The following is a 13,307-nucleotide window of genomic DNA, read 5'->3' on the forward strand; positions in this document are numbered from 1 at the left end:
GCGGAAACTTTTATTTCATTCTACAATTCGTAATGTAGAAGACACTACGTGCACCTAGGGTCCCACATAGCCAAGGGTTGAAAAGCTCATTTCTCTATTCTTGATGAGAGACTGGAGTCAATGCTGAAGCAGAGTCCATAACGGTAGTAGTAACGCAGTCGTTGACACAGTAAGGGCTATACCCAGCTCATGTGACGCAGCTTACTTCTACATACGGTCCTGACTCAAAGTCGATCGCAAAGACCAGATTTCGGGAGACAACCTTCCAAATGAAGATCTCACATCTGGCTCAGGATGTAGACTCTTGTGCTTCACCAGCGGCAAACTTGATGGTGAAACCAACGGCATCCTGTAAAACGGCGGTCTCATCGAAGATATCGAAGAGGCCAACCCAGAGACCCACATTCTCCTTAATATCAAGACGCAGGTTCCTCGCTACCTTGACGAGCTTCTCGCGAGGCGTGGGAGCGTCAGTCCACTCCAGAATCTCTGGTACCAAGCAGACCTTTCTGAGTCCTCGAAACAGTCGGCATAGTTCTGGTGTAATGGAGCACACAGAGCCGAACCATTCCTGGCTTCGATATCCATCGCCGATGGAGATAGCGGGGATAGCGTGGAGTTGGTCGGAGGTGAGTTGCTTGACGAAGAGCTCCGTAAGAGCAGGGACGTCGAAGTGGAAGTAGTTGGTCTTGTACTGGAGCAGTGCTGTCTCTGTATAGATCTGGCGACATACACGACTGACGGTAAAGATGTTAGAAACGCGGGTGGAAGCATTGCCTTTGAGAAATCCGTCCAATGAAACACCGCTGTCAATGTGGTAGCGACTGTGGTAGCCACGAGTAAGCAGTTCTTTGGAGGGCTTCGGCTGAGCGGCGGTGGCGAGACGAAACTCAAGCTGTTCGTAGGAGTAGTCTTCAGATCGAGTCCATTTATCCTCATCCTCATAGTCATCTTCATCTTCGTCTTTATCTTCATCTTCATCTTCATCTTCATCATCGCTTGATTCGTATATAGCGGCCAGAGGGACCAGATTGACAGTGATGATGTGGCCTCCCACGGCGTAAGCGAAGATCTTGTTGCGAAGCTCGCCAGGGAGACGAAGAAGCGGAGATTGAGTCATGTTGCGGGTGGCACTAAGCGTGTCAGTGATTAAGATATCTTTCAGTATGAGCCAGGTTCCTTCACTTACATCTCTGATACCGCATTGGAGATCTCAGCATTGATAGACGACATCTTGCCGTTATGACTGCGTGTCGAAGGTCGCAGATGCAGTGGTGGTGTTTAGAGTTGAGGAAACGTGGAGTGATAGGGCAAGAAGGAAGGCGCAAACAAACAAGAGCACGTGCATAAACTGATGCGGTGGGTGACCGCGTGTTTGATTAGCGTAGTGTCATGATCTTTACCTGAAATCGCATCTGAGTATGCGGGTAACAGGTAGCCCAGAAGTCCATCCTGCTACCAAAACTTACACAGATGGTAGTCCGTACGTAGATACTTTTGTAAGCTACAGAGTGGAAGCAGCCCCAAAGACCTGCCGCAGTCGTTCAATATCTTCATAGTACAGCATAGGTGTGACACAGGAAACTAAAGCTTCGTTTGCATCGCTACATATTGCTGAGATTCGTGTTGCGCATGAAACATGATGATACGCTCGTGACGTCATGACATGTGAATGTGACAACTGCATATGCTGGGCAACCTCTAAATTCCTCAAGACGTCACTTATGGTAATGGAGGCGTGTACATTAAAAACAATGCGATTTCATCCGTATCGAGAGAAAGTAGCTTTACTTCTCTACTACCCTACTTTACATTAACCTGATCATATTTACTAGTAATCCAACATGCAGTCCGTCCTCCACAAAGTCATTGGCCCGAAAGAGGTTCACCCAGAAAATCTCGACGGTCGCGTCGCAGTAGTCACCGGCGGTGCACTCGGAATCGGGTACGGCCAGCCTCTCCTCCCTCCTTCCAACTCTTCGCTAATACACTCAAAGATATGAAGTCAGCCGTGCACTCGCCCTCGCCGGCGTGAAAGTCATCATGGTGAACCGAAAAGAAGAGCAAGGCGCCGATGCCATCGACAGCATCAAGAAAGAGAAGGCCGACGCGCAGGTCGAATGGAAACACTGTGACATGGGCAGCCTCAAGGAAGTCAAAGAAGTCTTCTCCGAACTGCGCAACTCGCTCGACCGTCTCGACTTTCTTGTGCTATCTGCAGGTATCAACACGAACTTTTACGGAGAAGACGCGGACGGTATCGACCGCCACTTTGGCGTGAATTTCCTTGGCCACTTTTACGTGTGCAACCAGCTGTGGCCGGTACTACGCAAGACGGGTAAGATGGGCACGAAGCCTGCGCCGAGGGTCGTCTTTGAGTCGAGTGAGATGCATCGTACTGCGCCGTCGGACGTGCACTTCGCGAGCATGGACGAGATCAACGATAGCTCGGTGGACCCCACACGGTTGTATGGACGCACGAAGCTGGCCATGATTCTGTTCGCGAAGTACGGTCTGCGTGATCGCGTCATCAAGTCTAATGGTGACAATGTATACGCTCTCTCCGTGCACCCAGGCGCTGTCAACACGGCTATGCAGCAGCAGTGGAAGGACGCGTATCCCGGTATCACCGGCAAGTTGTTGTCAAATGCCATGCTCTTTGCTGGACGGGATGTTGAGCAGGGGTCGTACAGTGCGCTTTGGTGCTGCACCGCGGATGAGATTGAAGAGAAGGATATGAATGGGTTCTACTTCAACGACCCCGTAAGTTGCACTTAACAATTCTATTAAGCTCAATGACTAATATGTAACTGCAGGGTCAACCAGGCAAAGAGACGTCTCAAGCCAGCGATGAGAACCTCGGCGCTGCGCTCTGGGATCTGAGCGAGCGCATCATCAAAGACAAACTTGGCCAAGATGCGCTAGTCGACTGGAGTGCGAAGGAGTAAGATCGTGCTCAGGTACAATGTGGGCAGCTTCAATTACGTCTAATCTCGTGCGTAATGTGTAAAAGATTATCATTATGGGCGTGTGGAAAACATATCCTATCCAAGCTTACAACATCCTGAGAATGGAACATGATATAATGACAATGACTCCACCATCCTAAGAAACATAAGGCCAAACCCCGCGTTGAGGATTCATGACCCACTGCGACCTTCCAAGTTCCCGTGAAGACATAAAACGAAGTAGACCTTGACAGGATGAAGACTCCCTAACCGCATCATCATCGAGCAGCTCTGGATGCTCGTCGACGACCATAAACACCGCCTCCCGCAGATCGACCGCATGCTCAGGAAGGTCCTCGTAAACCCACAAGATGGCGTCAATCATCTCGGAATTGGGATGGTAGTATTCCGCTGCTTCCTGGAACCTCTTCGTACATAGCGCCTGTAGGTCGGGTACTAGGTACTTGTCTGCGACTTCCCAGAGCTGGAGGTGTAGCAACATGTGGCGGGGTGTTGGGGTGTGATAGAGCGCTCGGCCTGAGCCCTTTGGCATGGCATGGAGTATCCTCTGTCGTTTCTGGACAACTCCATCGGGTTGTTGGTATTGTGATGTTTGAGTTTTCCGTTCCAGTGAGGTAGTTGAAAATGTAGTGCCGACAGTTGGTGATGCTTCTCCGTGAGGCAAGCTCGAACTGTCATCAATACTGTAGGGGCAGTTTTGAGTAATGTTTTCGCTGCTGGCATACATGCGACTACCATGACTTCTGATCCATGACAGATCTTCTGCACGCTCATCAATCTTCCAGGAAGTGGCGTCGTAGTCGCGTTCATGAAAGAACTCAATCATGAGACTGACCATGGCGGGATCATCATCATGAAGCGTTATGATGCTCTCGGAAGCCTCTTTCCCAAATTTTGTCGCGCGCCGAAAGTATTCGGAGTAGGGAGCGATAACGTTGAGATCGACAGTATAGCTATCAGCGCCGAAGGCTATAGTGAAGTTGAGCGACATGACTCTGGGGTGTAGTCGTCTCGTATAGGAGTTGAGGCTTGCTTAGGTGTGAATGGGCGAAGGTGGATTAGCAGTGATTGTCAGTAAGTGGATATACCCAGTCCTTGCTAGAGTGTTCACGTGCGTGAAAAGGCGATGACAGACAAATAGAGTATTCACTCTGTCGCTGACCACGTGAGCCGTTTGCCTTAGGATTTGACATGAACTTACGATGTGGCCACTTGGAGTGAGAGAGGCCGCACATCGTGAGATCAAGTTTGCGATGCGGCACTGAGCCAAAGACCTGGGGTATTTCCTAGATTTTGCAGTTTCTGAGCACCGACCCCTTGCAAAACGTCGTCCAGCTGTCGATAAGTGACAAGAGGCGCGATTCTTTCATAGATCATGAAGTATGGATGTCGGTGGGAAAGAGACGTGTCCAGCTACGAGTCTTCGTAAGAAATCGAGCATCTTATGAAGTCGTGTAGACTGGATGTATGCTCGCTGGCTAGAGGACTGGTGCTTGGGAGCAATAACTAGGTCTTGAAATCTTTGCGTGTACCTCGACCTGATTGGAAGAGATAGCTCCAACGCAGCGCCTAGGTTTCAGCACCCAAGGCCGAGAATCCCGGCATGGGGAGATCGTATTGACCAGCATGGCGTGGGTACAACATACTCCGTGCAGACAGCCTAAACATGCAACGAGGATGACCCGGCAAGGCCGCAGCTGTGGTGTTCCATGGCAGGTGGCACGGTCCGATCGGCTAGTAACGCGAGCATGTCCGAGAACGAGAAGATGTTCCGAAGGCACGGCGCGGCGGGGGCGCAGGGTCGTAAATGCTGTGTAAGACCGTCCGGTGGTGGGCTAGTGACCGGTGAGCAACCCCACCTCCGCTCCATGCAGTAGGCTACAGTCTACAGCCCTGTCGTGTTCGACGCTAGGGCTGCAGCTTCGCCACACAGTTGCCACCGTCAGCTTGGGGTCCGGATGACAATTCCGCGAGACGAATGGCTCAGCTTGAGCGTATTCTTGCAAGACTGAAGCTGAATTTCCGATCCTTCTCCGTCGTTGGACTTTGCTGTTGCGTGTTTCTGAGCGCAAGAACAGCTTTTTTCAATTTTAACAGCTTTTTGTTCTCTTCTCGTATCCCCAACTCGTCCGCACCCTCCTCGAGTATGACTGCAATGAAGTCTGTTTGATTCTTTGCGACAGCGTGATCTAGCACGGAAGCGGGTTTGGTGTCTTTGGCGTTAACGTCGGCGCCGTGCGTGATGAGAACACGAGCTATGTCGACATAGCCACGCTGTGCTGCGAGGTGGAGGGGAGCGCGTTGGTGGTCCCCACGGATGTTCGCAAGAGTCGCAGGCTCTGGATGCTGTTCCAGCAGTGAGCGAATCTCTGCAACGAGGGCAGGTTTGTCCTTGCATTGCGCCACTTTCGAGTGAAAGACTTTCCACTCTTCGCTGGGTCTCGAGATGCCGTAGATTTGTTTGGAAAGAATGCTTTCCTCCTCGTCGGATTGTGTTAAAAGAGCGCTCGAAGAGGAAGACGAGACGGAGAATCGCGGGGCCGATGTGGTATTGGACGCTCTACGGGGGTGTACTGGATCTGAGACGGTTTCCGTATTGGAGAGCCATCGATCAAGCAAGACAAGTTCATCTTGAGCTGGATGATTCTCTTTGCCGTCATCCGTCATGGGTTGCTGTTTGGGAGTCAGTACCATCTCTCCTATGAAAGCGCTCATGATCATGCTTACTGGCACTGCGGTCTCGGAAACGCGGCGAATATAGGATCTGACTTCCCTGAATCGCGTTAGCAATGTAGAGATCCGAGGTAGACGTTCACGAACAAATATGAGCAGGCTCCAGTAACAATGACAATGTCATTCAGGTATCGTCGAATGTCTTCCACCGCGAGCTCAACATCCTTGGTTACTGCGTCCATTCTTCGTTTCACAGTGGCCTTGTCAAGAAAGGTCTCCGCACTTTTACTTTGAGGTCCCAAGTCCGCTATCTTGGATTTGATCTCCCTGAGACGATCGCGACATAGCGTGATCTTCTCACGTACCAAGATTGACGGCTCGCCGGTGCCATCAGGCTCAGCTTGATGGTACTTCGAGTTGATTAAGCGGACAACACTATGCAACTCCGTTATCTTTCCCAGGAGACGGTCGGCCGACTCGTCGATTTCCCGCACGGCGTCGATGTAGTTTTTGCAGGCTCGGACGATAGCGAGCCCGACCGTTGCGATGGTAATTATGCTTGAAACCGGCTCGGCCATGGTCGCTTGGGTTCTGTGTACGTTGGCCCGGCCTGCTTTAAAGTGGATCGCTGGAGAAAGTCTAGGGCCAGGTTCTGGTGTTACACAAGGATACCATATGATAGTGCAAACGAAAGCGCAACGATCGTTACGTATGCGGCATCGATTTCATTTGAAGAAGTCCTCTCGCCAGGCGGCTCAAAGATCAAGAAGGGGCTTAGCAGGACGCGTGCAGCCTGTTCGTGGCCAAGGGCGAAGACAGGTAATGTGAGAAGCACACGTGTGAAGTGAGTTGACGTAAGAGTCAAGTATGAACAGTCAAATGCGCTATGCAAGGGTTGGCATTCGTCCGATGCGTCAACGGGCCGGGGCAACTCCACACGTCTGGAGAAAGCGGATGGCGGGGGAAGCTCGACAACCACACTATCACAGATCAAGTAGGCAACCGCTTATGTGCCGTCTTTGTAGATCCACAGCCTCCCTTACCACGCTACGTTTCGACTAGCCAAGCGGGCTAAGGGGACAGCTCATATGTCGGGGAGTTCGTCATTCGGTAGTTCCTTTCGTACTTTGGCGATTTCGCGTCAACACGCTCATCTTCTCAGATGGAGATCGAGGGGTAGAACGGAAGTTCCCGCGATTGCGCGTCCTAGCCAGGCAATTTCAAAGCATTCTGCGAGGCAGAGGGCTGAGTAGAGGACCAAGGTGTCACCAATAAATCCAAGGTTGCAAGGTGATGCAATGGCTGACCCTAACGCCAGATGCGGATTGGTGGCGCGTGATGGCACTTGGAGATGCATGCGTTAATTGGCTGAAATTGCACCAGACCCATGCCGCCTGAAAGAGGGCAGCGATGCATGCCAAAAGCAAGTGCAAGGCGGCCAATCCACTGAGAAAGAGATGATTATCAGAACGTGGACCTAATGCTCAGCCCCTTGTCTAGGAGCGTCTGTAGGTAATATGGCGGTGGAGGACCGCGACAAGACAATCAGTATGCGTGATCTGTCTCGCCTTTGGAGAAAGCCTGTCAGCCTTGTAGGGCTCAGCCCGATGAGGAAAACAAACATATATGGTTATGCTGGGGCGCGTTGTCGCACAATAATTTCGGCCCCTAAGCGACATCTTGTTCGGAGCGCTGACCAGTATGAGCGAACATCTCCAGGAAGCAGCAGCTATTGGGGGAACAGTAGGAAATCGAGCCCTATCGGCAGATCAACTGCCATCAACAGGCGCAAGACAGACGTAAGCAGATGAATCGATGTTTACTGGCGGCGACTGATTCCGAACAGCATAGATAATCCGTTCTTGACGTTCGATGACACGATTCCCGACCCCAAGACTCAACGGACCGAGCTCGAAGATTATGTCTGGGAATTTGCTTTGTTAGCCGGTCTCAAAGACCGCTATGAACTGCTTCAGTTCGGTGCTCGTCTTGCTCGAGACGAACACGAGGCTATGGGAAGATACGCAGATGAGCTTACGGAGCCCGAGAAAAAGCTTTTGGAGAAGGAGAAGGAGAAAAGCACAGGGTTTTGGAAACAGTCCAAGTTTCTCCGCGCAACAATCATGACCGCAAGTCTGGCCGGGATGATCCAGGGATGGACGCAAAGCGCCAATAACGGCACTGCTCATGGCATGCCAGAAGACTTTGACCTCTGTGTTCACAGGGACGCCGATTGTTCTTCAGCCAATCTTTGGACATTCGGAATGCTGAATGCCATACCGCTCCTTTCCGCAGGCCTTTTTGGTACCCTGCTTGCAGATCCACTACAGGAGAACTTTTTGGGGAGGCGAGGTAGTGTGATGCTGTCTTGTACTATCACAATAGCCTCGACAATCGGAGCATCACTTACGCACAACGTAGGCTCACTTGCAGCCTGCCGAGCCGTCAACGGGATAGCTTTGGGTGCAAAAGCGTCGATAGGTTAGTAATAACACTCGCTCGTTGCCTCAAGGATGCTAAGCCCTTACAGTTCCCATATATGCGGCTGAAATATCACCAGAGCATATACGAGGCGCTATTCTGGCGAACTGGCAGCTTGCTGATGCAGCTGGTACGTCTTTCCCCATGAAGTGGCCTAACCCACTAACTCGATAGGCATCTTTCTCGGATTTCTGGCAAACTTGCTGGTCGTTGTTTACGTGGAGCAAGCGAAGTCCGCGTGGCGCATTCTCACGAACACTGTACTCATCCCAACGGTACCTTTGTTGGTGATGATATACTTAATGCCGGAATCGCCTCGGTATCTGATGAAACACGGGGAATACTGCAAAGCACTCGAGGCCTTCGAACAAGTCCAGACCACGCGGCTGCTAGCGAGTCGCGATTTCATGTATGCGCATGCTCAGCTTGATTTCGAAAGCCGACTCTTGAAGGGGAAGACAAACCAGCTTGGCAACCTGGCCGATCGCATAGACATTAGCGCGCAAAGCTTGTCCAGGGAGCCATCTTCGCTACCACCGAACCATATACAGTTAGGGAGGATTGCTTCACAGAGTGCCGTATCGCCAGGTCGATCCACCCTAGATCCTCATGCCGAGATAAGGAACTCAGGCGTAACAGTGGTACCGAGCAACAACCAGTACGAAATCAGGCCGCAGCTCGAGCAGAACGAGGACAGCAACATCAAGCTCGCGACTATGAACAGGAGGTGGAGTGATGTCACAAGCCTGAACTTCGAGGTTGGGGCCAGGCGAACGAAGAAGAGCAATCCGTACTCTTACAACATCGGTGTCAACGGTTACTACAAGCGTCTGAGGGAGTTATGGTCCAACAAGCGGTGTCGACGAGCCTTATTGTGCGCTTCCGTGTCCATGATCACCCAGACCCTGACAGGCGTTAATACCATCGCTTTCCTAGGCACGATAATTTGGCCCGACGCCGAGAGAACCAGTGGTCAAACAGCCGAGAGAAACAGTGATCGAACAGCCGCGACAATAGGTCTTGCCTTTGGAGCAGCAAATTACGTGTTCGGGCTTCCAGCTTACTGGTCTTCGGATCGATTAGGACGCTCCGTCATGCTTTTGCTCGGCCTGCCAAACATGGCATGGTCGATTCTAGTCTTTGCCTTTCTCTTCAAGATTCGCGATCCGTCCGTTCAGATCCCCATGGTCAGCATCTTCGCGATCATCTTCGTTGCCTTTTATGCCCCGACAGCCGGTACGTCTCCGTTCTCGATCGCAGCAGAGGTCTTTCCTCTCGTATCGAGAGAGGCTGGTATGGCCGTTTCCGTTGCGGTCAATCTCCTCGGCGCAGGTGTATTGGTCCTAGTCTTCCCATTCCTGCAGGACAGCATTCAGCCGACGGCTGCATTCTCCATCTTTGCAGGCCTGAATATGGTGGCATTCGTACTGGTGTATTTGTTCGTTCCGGAGACGAGAATGCGGACCCTGGAAGAGCTGCAGTATACGTTCGATTTGCCAACGGGATGGCACGTCGCGTATCGTGTGGGGTACATCCGACAGCATGTCTGGGCGAATTGGTGGAAGTACTTGACTCGCAAGGAGGTTCAGCCACCGGTTCCGTTCTACGAATGGGCGCGAGAGACGTATAGAGAGATGGAAGGTGCCAGCTGATTTATGTGGAGAGGTAGGCGTGGGCATGTTTGGCGGAGGCGGATCGCGGAGGTCTGAGGCGCGACTGGACGCGATCCCCTTCCGCCAAGCAAATGACGTATCAAGGCTAGTGCGAAAGACCTCGGCCACCAACTGCACGCCCGCATCTGAGTATTGAGTGAGGAAGATATGTAACCAAACAGCGCCGTGTATCACAATAACATTCCGCAACCACGTGGGCTTCGCACCATATTTGCTCGTTGAATATTCCAACTCGTAGGGCTGTTCAAACTCGGTGTTTGTATCACCACATAACGTTGAAGCTGCGCTGAGCGCCAGTCCAGCGTTTGTCGGGCTGTCTCTCTCACCCATCGCGTCTTAACCCTAAGAGTCACGGTCCTGGGCTAGCGTCAATAAAATCAAACGCGGCGTACGCAACAAGATCTCTCATCTACCTTCCTAACCCAATCTAATAACAAAAGTGTGATATGACGCCACCTGAAGCAATCGCGATGACGGTCCCGTTGGAGGCGATGTAAGTCACCAAAATCGAATCCCGTATCATACTAATAAGATGTAGCACCTTTCGCAACCAGACCGAGTCACCTCTACTTCGACTTCCTGGGGAGCTGCGCAATCGTATCTACGAGTTGGTTGTTGGCGGAAACATCATCTTCGTATCAGGTATGCTCCAGCGACCGGAGAAAGCATTGGCCGATCTCATGACCCCTGGAGTGGCCCAAAAGAGTACCTGGACATCTGTTTCGGGTATTTTTACCATCGGTCTTGCATGTCGTCAGCTACACCGAGAAACAGCTCTCACCCAGTACACAAAGAACGTCTTCCACTTCGACGACATGCAATCTGGTCGAGCTTTCGTGAACGGTCTCACTAGTACACAGCGAGCGCTACTCACGTCTATATCCGTCAACGTCGTGGATTACTTCAGCGCAGATCCCTCATGGGACCTTATGTTAAGTATGTGGAGCTCCGTGGTAGACACCGACATCGACATGTTCTTGCCCGAGCTAGAGATTGTCTATATCAGTGCACAGGACCGGACAGGCTCTTTTCGGGCGAATGAGGAAGAGGTACTTCACACAGTTGGGCGAAAGCTGAAGATCGGTACATCACGCAAGGAGGGTGTCTCGCTTATGATCCTTGATGTGTTCCGAGGAATGGAGAACCGAGATCAAGCGAAGACCATCAAACTGAGTTGGAACGGTGAGGCGTTCGTCTGATTGGTGTTTCTCTTGGCCCGACACGGCGAGATCCAGTCGCTGCAGATGGGGTATGCATTACAGATGGCCATCGGTTCTTCTCCTACATATGGAGTGCCCTCGAGATAGCCAGGCTGACAATGGGATAACTCATGATTCGATCGTGAGAACCATGCTTTATAATCTGTTCTCTGATGATCCCACGCTTCCCTTTCCATCCTACTTCCCAACCACCAGCACCGAGAGGCGTCCTCTCTTTCAGTTTCACCTTTTCTAGCTCTTCGAAGGTCATAGAAGAGGACGAGTCAAATATTGCGTTAACAGCGTGCCAGAAGAGGACATCTGAGTGACTCCATGGGATATCGTAGTCATCTTCGGCGTGTATTAACGTGATGTCATAGTTTCGCTGCTTGCCGTTGACTTTGATACTGTCCAGCCGGTGAACGAGTGCTGCAAGTTTCTCCTTGGATGGAAATTTGGTGATGATAAATCGGTTCAGCAGGTTCATAAGCGGTGGAAATATTGCGAGAGGGGAGAGCAGCGGGAGGGTGCGAGCAACCTTGTACGTCCTGGTAAGTGACTCCACATCGGCAAATGGGGCGACTAAGACGACTCCCGCTAGAACGACAGGAGTAGGCTGTGAAGCCAAGTGATGAGTGAGCGATAAAGCTACGGCAGTACCCATGGATTGGGCGAAGACCACAATCCTTTCTGGTGGTATACCCGCAGTATCGGTTACGAAATTGAGCAAGGTAAGCGCATCAGTAAGAAGACCCGATTCCGAAGGCCACCCAGTGCTGGTACCGAAACCGCGATAGTCGATAGCCAGGACATGGAGGTTGGTCGATGTCGCGCTCATCGCCCTGTAACTTTGTGGCCGCCACCCAGATCCCAGTGTGCCTGCTGCACCATGCAGATAGATGACTACTTGCGCAGTGGGATCTTTCAGTAAGTGGAAGGAGATTCGGTCTTCGACTTTCTCGCAGAGTCCGACTGGCTCCTCACGGAGTTGGGGTTGATGTTGGCGGTATGTCTCCAGTGGCAGAACGTGCCAAGCATGTAGAGTCTCACCATCTGGCGTCTTGAGATGGAACGGTGTGACTTGGTTGCGCAGAAAGCCCCATTGCTCGGGTACGTTGATATTCTGATTCCAGGTTCGGGTTACTCGGTGCAGGAAGATGACGTGATCCTGTAGAGTCGGGATCGTGAGTAGCAAGACGAAGCCGAGATAGAACCCGATGAGGCCAATGAAAATTGAGAGAAGAAGCGTAAGCATGCTGGTGGCTATACACCTGGTCTATCTCGAGCTTGAATAGTCCAGTCGCGGCCAGGACGATTTGAGATTTGCAGTAGCGCTAACCGATGTGGGGTAAGTGGAGCATGATGAAGACCGCCACATGTTCGGACGTGTGCAGTCCTTCATGCCATATACACTTCTCGAATGCTAGAAAGTTAACAACGTTGGTGTTGAGGACGCGTTGCAGTTACGCGCAATTGTCGTGATTTGGGGAATGACCAATCGGGCCTAGCTCAGGGTCATTGCCCAGGTGCATGTGCCGAGGTTTGGGCCAAGCAGAAACCTCGCAAACGCGTCAACTCCGCGCCACGTCCTCTCTCGCGCTCTATGTAACAGAAGCCCTACACTATACTATGGTTGTGACAGCTTTCTGATACCTGCCATGCTATCTAACTCATGCCAAGACTGATAAAAGATCAGCGGCATGTGTGGACAAACTCTCACGGACGCGCTGCATCATATACAGCGAATGGCTGGTATGGCAGTATCACTTCAGACATCGCTAACGACCTCGCAGCTCCGGCGCGTAATTCCATCCAAGCAGAATCGTCTACGATATCAGTTTGACTCTAGACTCGGTCCACGCAACGTTAGCACATCCAATCATATCGCACACGGCATGTACGCTGACTCCCAGGAAGAGGAAGGCACCACTGATGGCGACTCTGGTGACTGGACCGATCCCGAAACCGGCAACAGTGTAGAAGATGATGACAGCACATGCGAACATAATTCCTAATTCGTCATGGGCCCTAGTAATACGGTGAATCAGGAAGTTCCACGTTAGAAGAAGAAGATGCATCGGTGCTTATACAGTACGCACGGTCGCAGCACGCATGTATCAAGCTTTTACGGGAACCGATATACTTCCCTTACCGATGAGGATATTATGCGCATGCTCAACCTGAGAGCGTGGAACGTCATTTGAGCTGACCCCCCTACTTTGCTACTTTTATTCTTGCAGTGTACGAATGTCCTCACTATTCACTACTCTTTACGCAACTGAATCGGCCCTCAAACTGATTGAGTATATCTA

At 51.5% G+C, this 13,307-nt stretch overlaps 6 protein-coding genes across 6 annotated transcripts; 3 read left to right on the plus strand and 3 right to left on the minus strand.

The window, feature by feature from the left end:
• Positions 1-289: 289 nt before the first annotated feature.
• J4E84_008623 (uncharacterized protein) lies at positions 290-1,233 on the minus strand (the record flags this gene model as incomplete). Its single annotated transcript, XM_049391193.1, has 2 exons — positions 290-1,133; positions 1,190-1,233. The coding sequence occupies 2 exons, from the start codon at positions 1,231-1,233 to the stop codon at positions 290-292; spliced, it is 888 nt and encodes a 295-aa protein (XP_049241225.1).
• Positions 1,234-1,844: 611 nt separating this feature from the next.
• Positions 1,845-2,948, plus strand: J4E84_008624 (uncharacterized protein; the record flags this gene model as incomplete). Its single annotated transcript, XM_049391194.1, has 3 exons — positions 1,845-1,945; positions 1,998-2,763; positions 2,817-2,948. The coding sequence occupies 3 exons, from the start codon at positions 1,845-1,847 to the stop codon at positions 2,946-2,948; spliced, it is 999 nt and encodes a 332-aa protein (XP_049241226.1).
• A 2,004-nt stretch (positions 2,949-4,952) lies between these two features.
• On the minus strand, positions 4,953-6,220 carry J4E84_008625 (uncharacterized protein; the record flags this gene model as incomplete). The annotated part of the gene is made up of 2 exons (XM_049391195.1): positions 4,953-5,742; positions 5,790-6,220. 2 exons carry the CDS (start codon positions 6,218-6,220, stop codon positions 4,953-4,955), a joined length of 1,221 nt encoding a protein of 406 aa, XP_049241227.1.
• Positions 6,221-7,343: 1,123 nt separating this feature from the next.
• On the plus strand, positions 7,344-9,775 carry J4E84_008626 (uncharacterized protein; the record flags this gene model as incomplete). Its single annotated transcript, XM_049391196.1, has 4 exons — positions 7,344-7,441; positions 7,489-7,994; positions 8,173-8,253; positions 8,298-9,775. 4 exons carry the CDS (start codon positions 7,344-7,346, stop codon positions 9,773-9,775), a joined length of 2,163 nt encoding a protein of 720 aa, XP_049241228.1.
• Positions 9,776-10,266: 491 nt separating this feature from the next.
• Positions 10,267-10,995, plus strand: J4E84_008627 (uncharacterized protein; the record flags this gene model as incomplete). Its single annotated transcript, XM_049391197.1, has 2 exons — positions 10,267-10,289; positions 10,335-10,995. 2 exons carry the CDS (start codon positions 10,267-10,269, stop codon positions 10,993-10,995), a joined length of 684 nt encoding a protein of 227 aa, XP_049241229.1.
• An 82-nt stretch (positions 10,996-11,077) lies between these two features.
• Positions 11,078-12,250, minus strand: J4E84_008628 (uncharacterized protein; the record flags this gene model as incomplete). The annotated part of the gene is made up of 1 exon (XM_049391198.1): positions 11,078-12,250. One exon carries the CDS (start codon positions 12,248-12,250, stop codon positions 11,078-11,080), a length of 1,173 nt encoding a protein of 390 aa, XP_049241230.1.
• Between the last annotated feature and the right edge of the window lie 1,057 nt (positions 12,251-13,307).

Source organism: Alternaria hordeiaustralica (genome assembly GCF_023758085.1).
Source record: "Alternaria hordeiaustralica strain BMP 2776 chromosome Unknown scaffold_22, whole genome shotgun sequence".
In the NCBI taxonomy this organism is placed as follows: domain Eukaryota; kingdom Fungi; phylum Ascomycota; class Dothideomycetes; order Pleosporales; family Pleosporaceae; genus Alternaria; species Alternaria hordeiaustralica.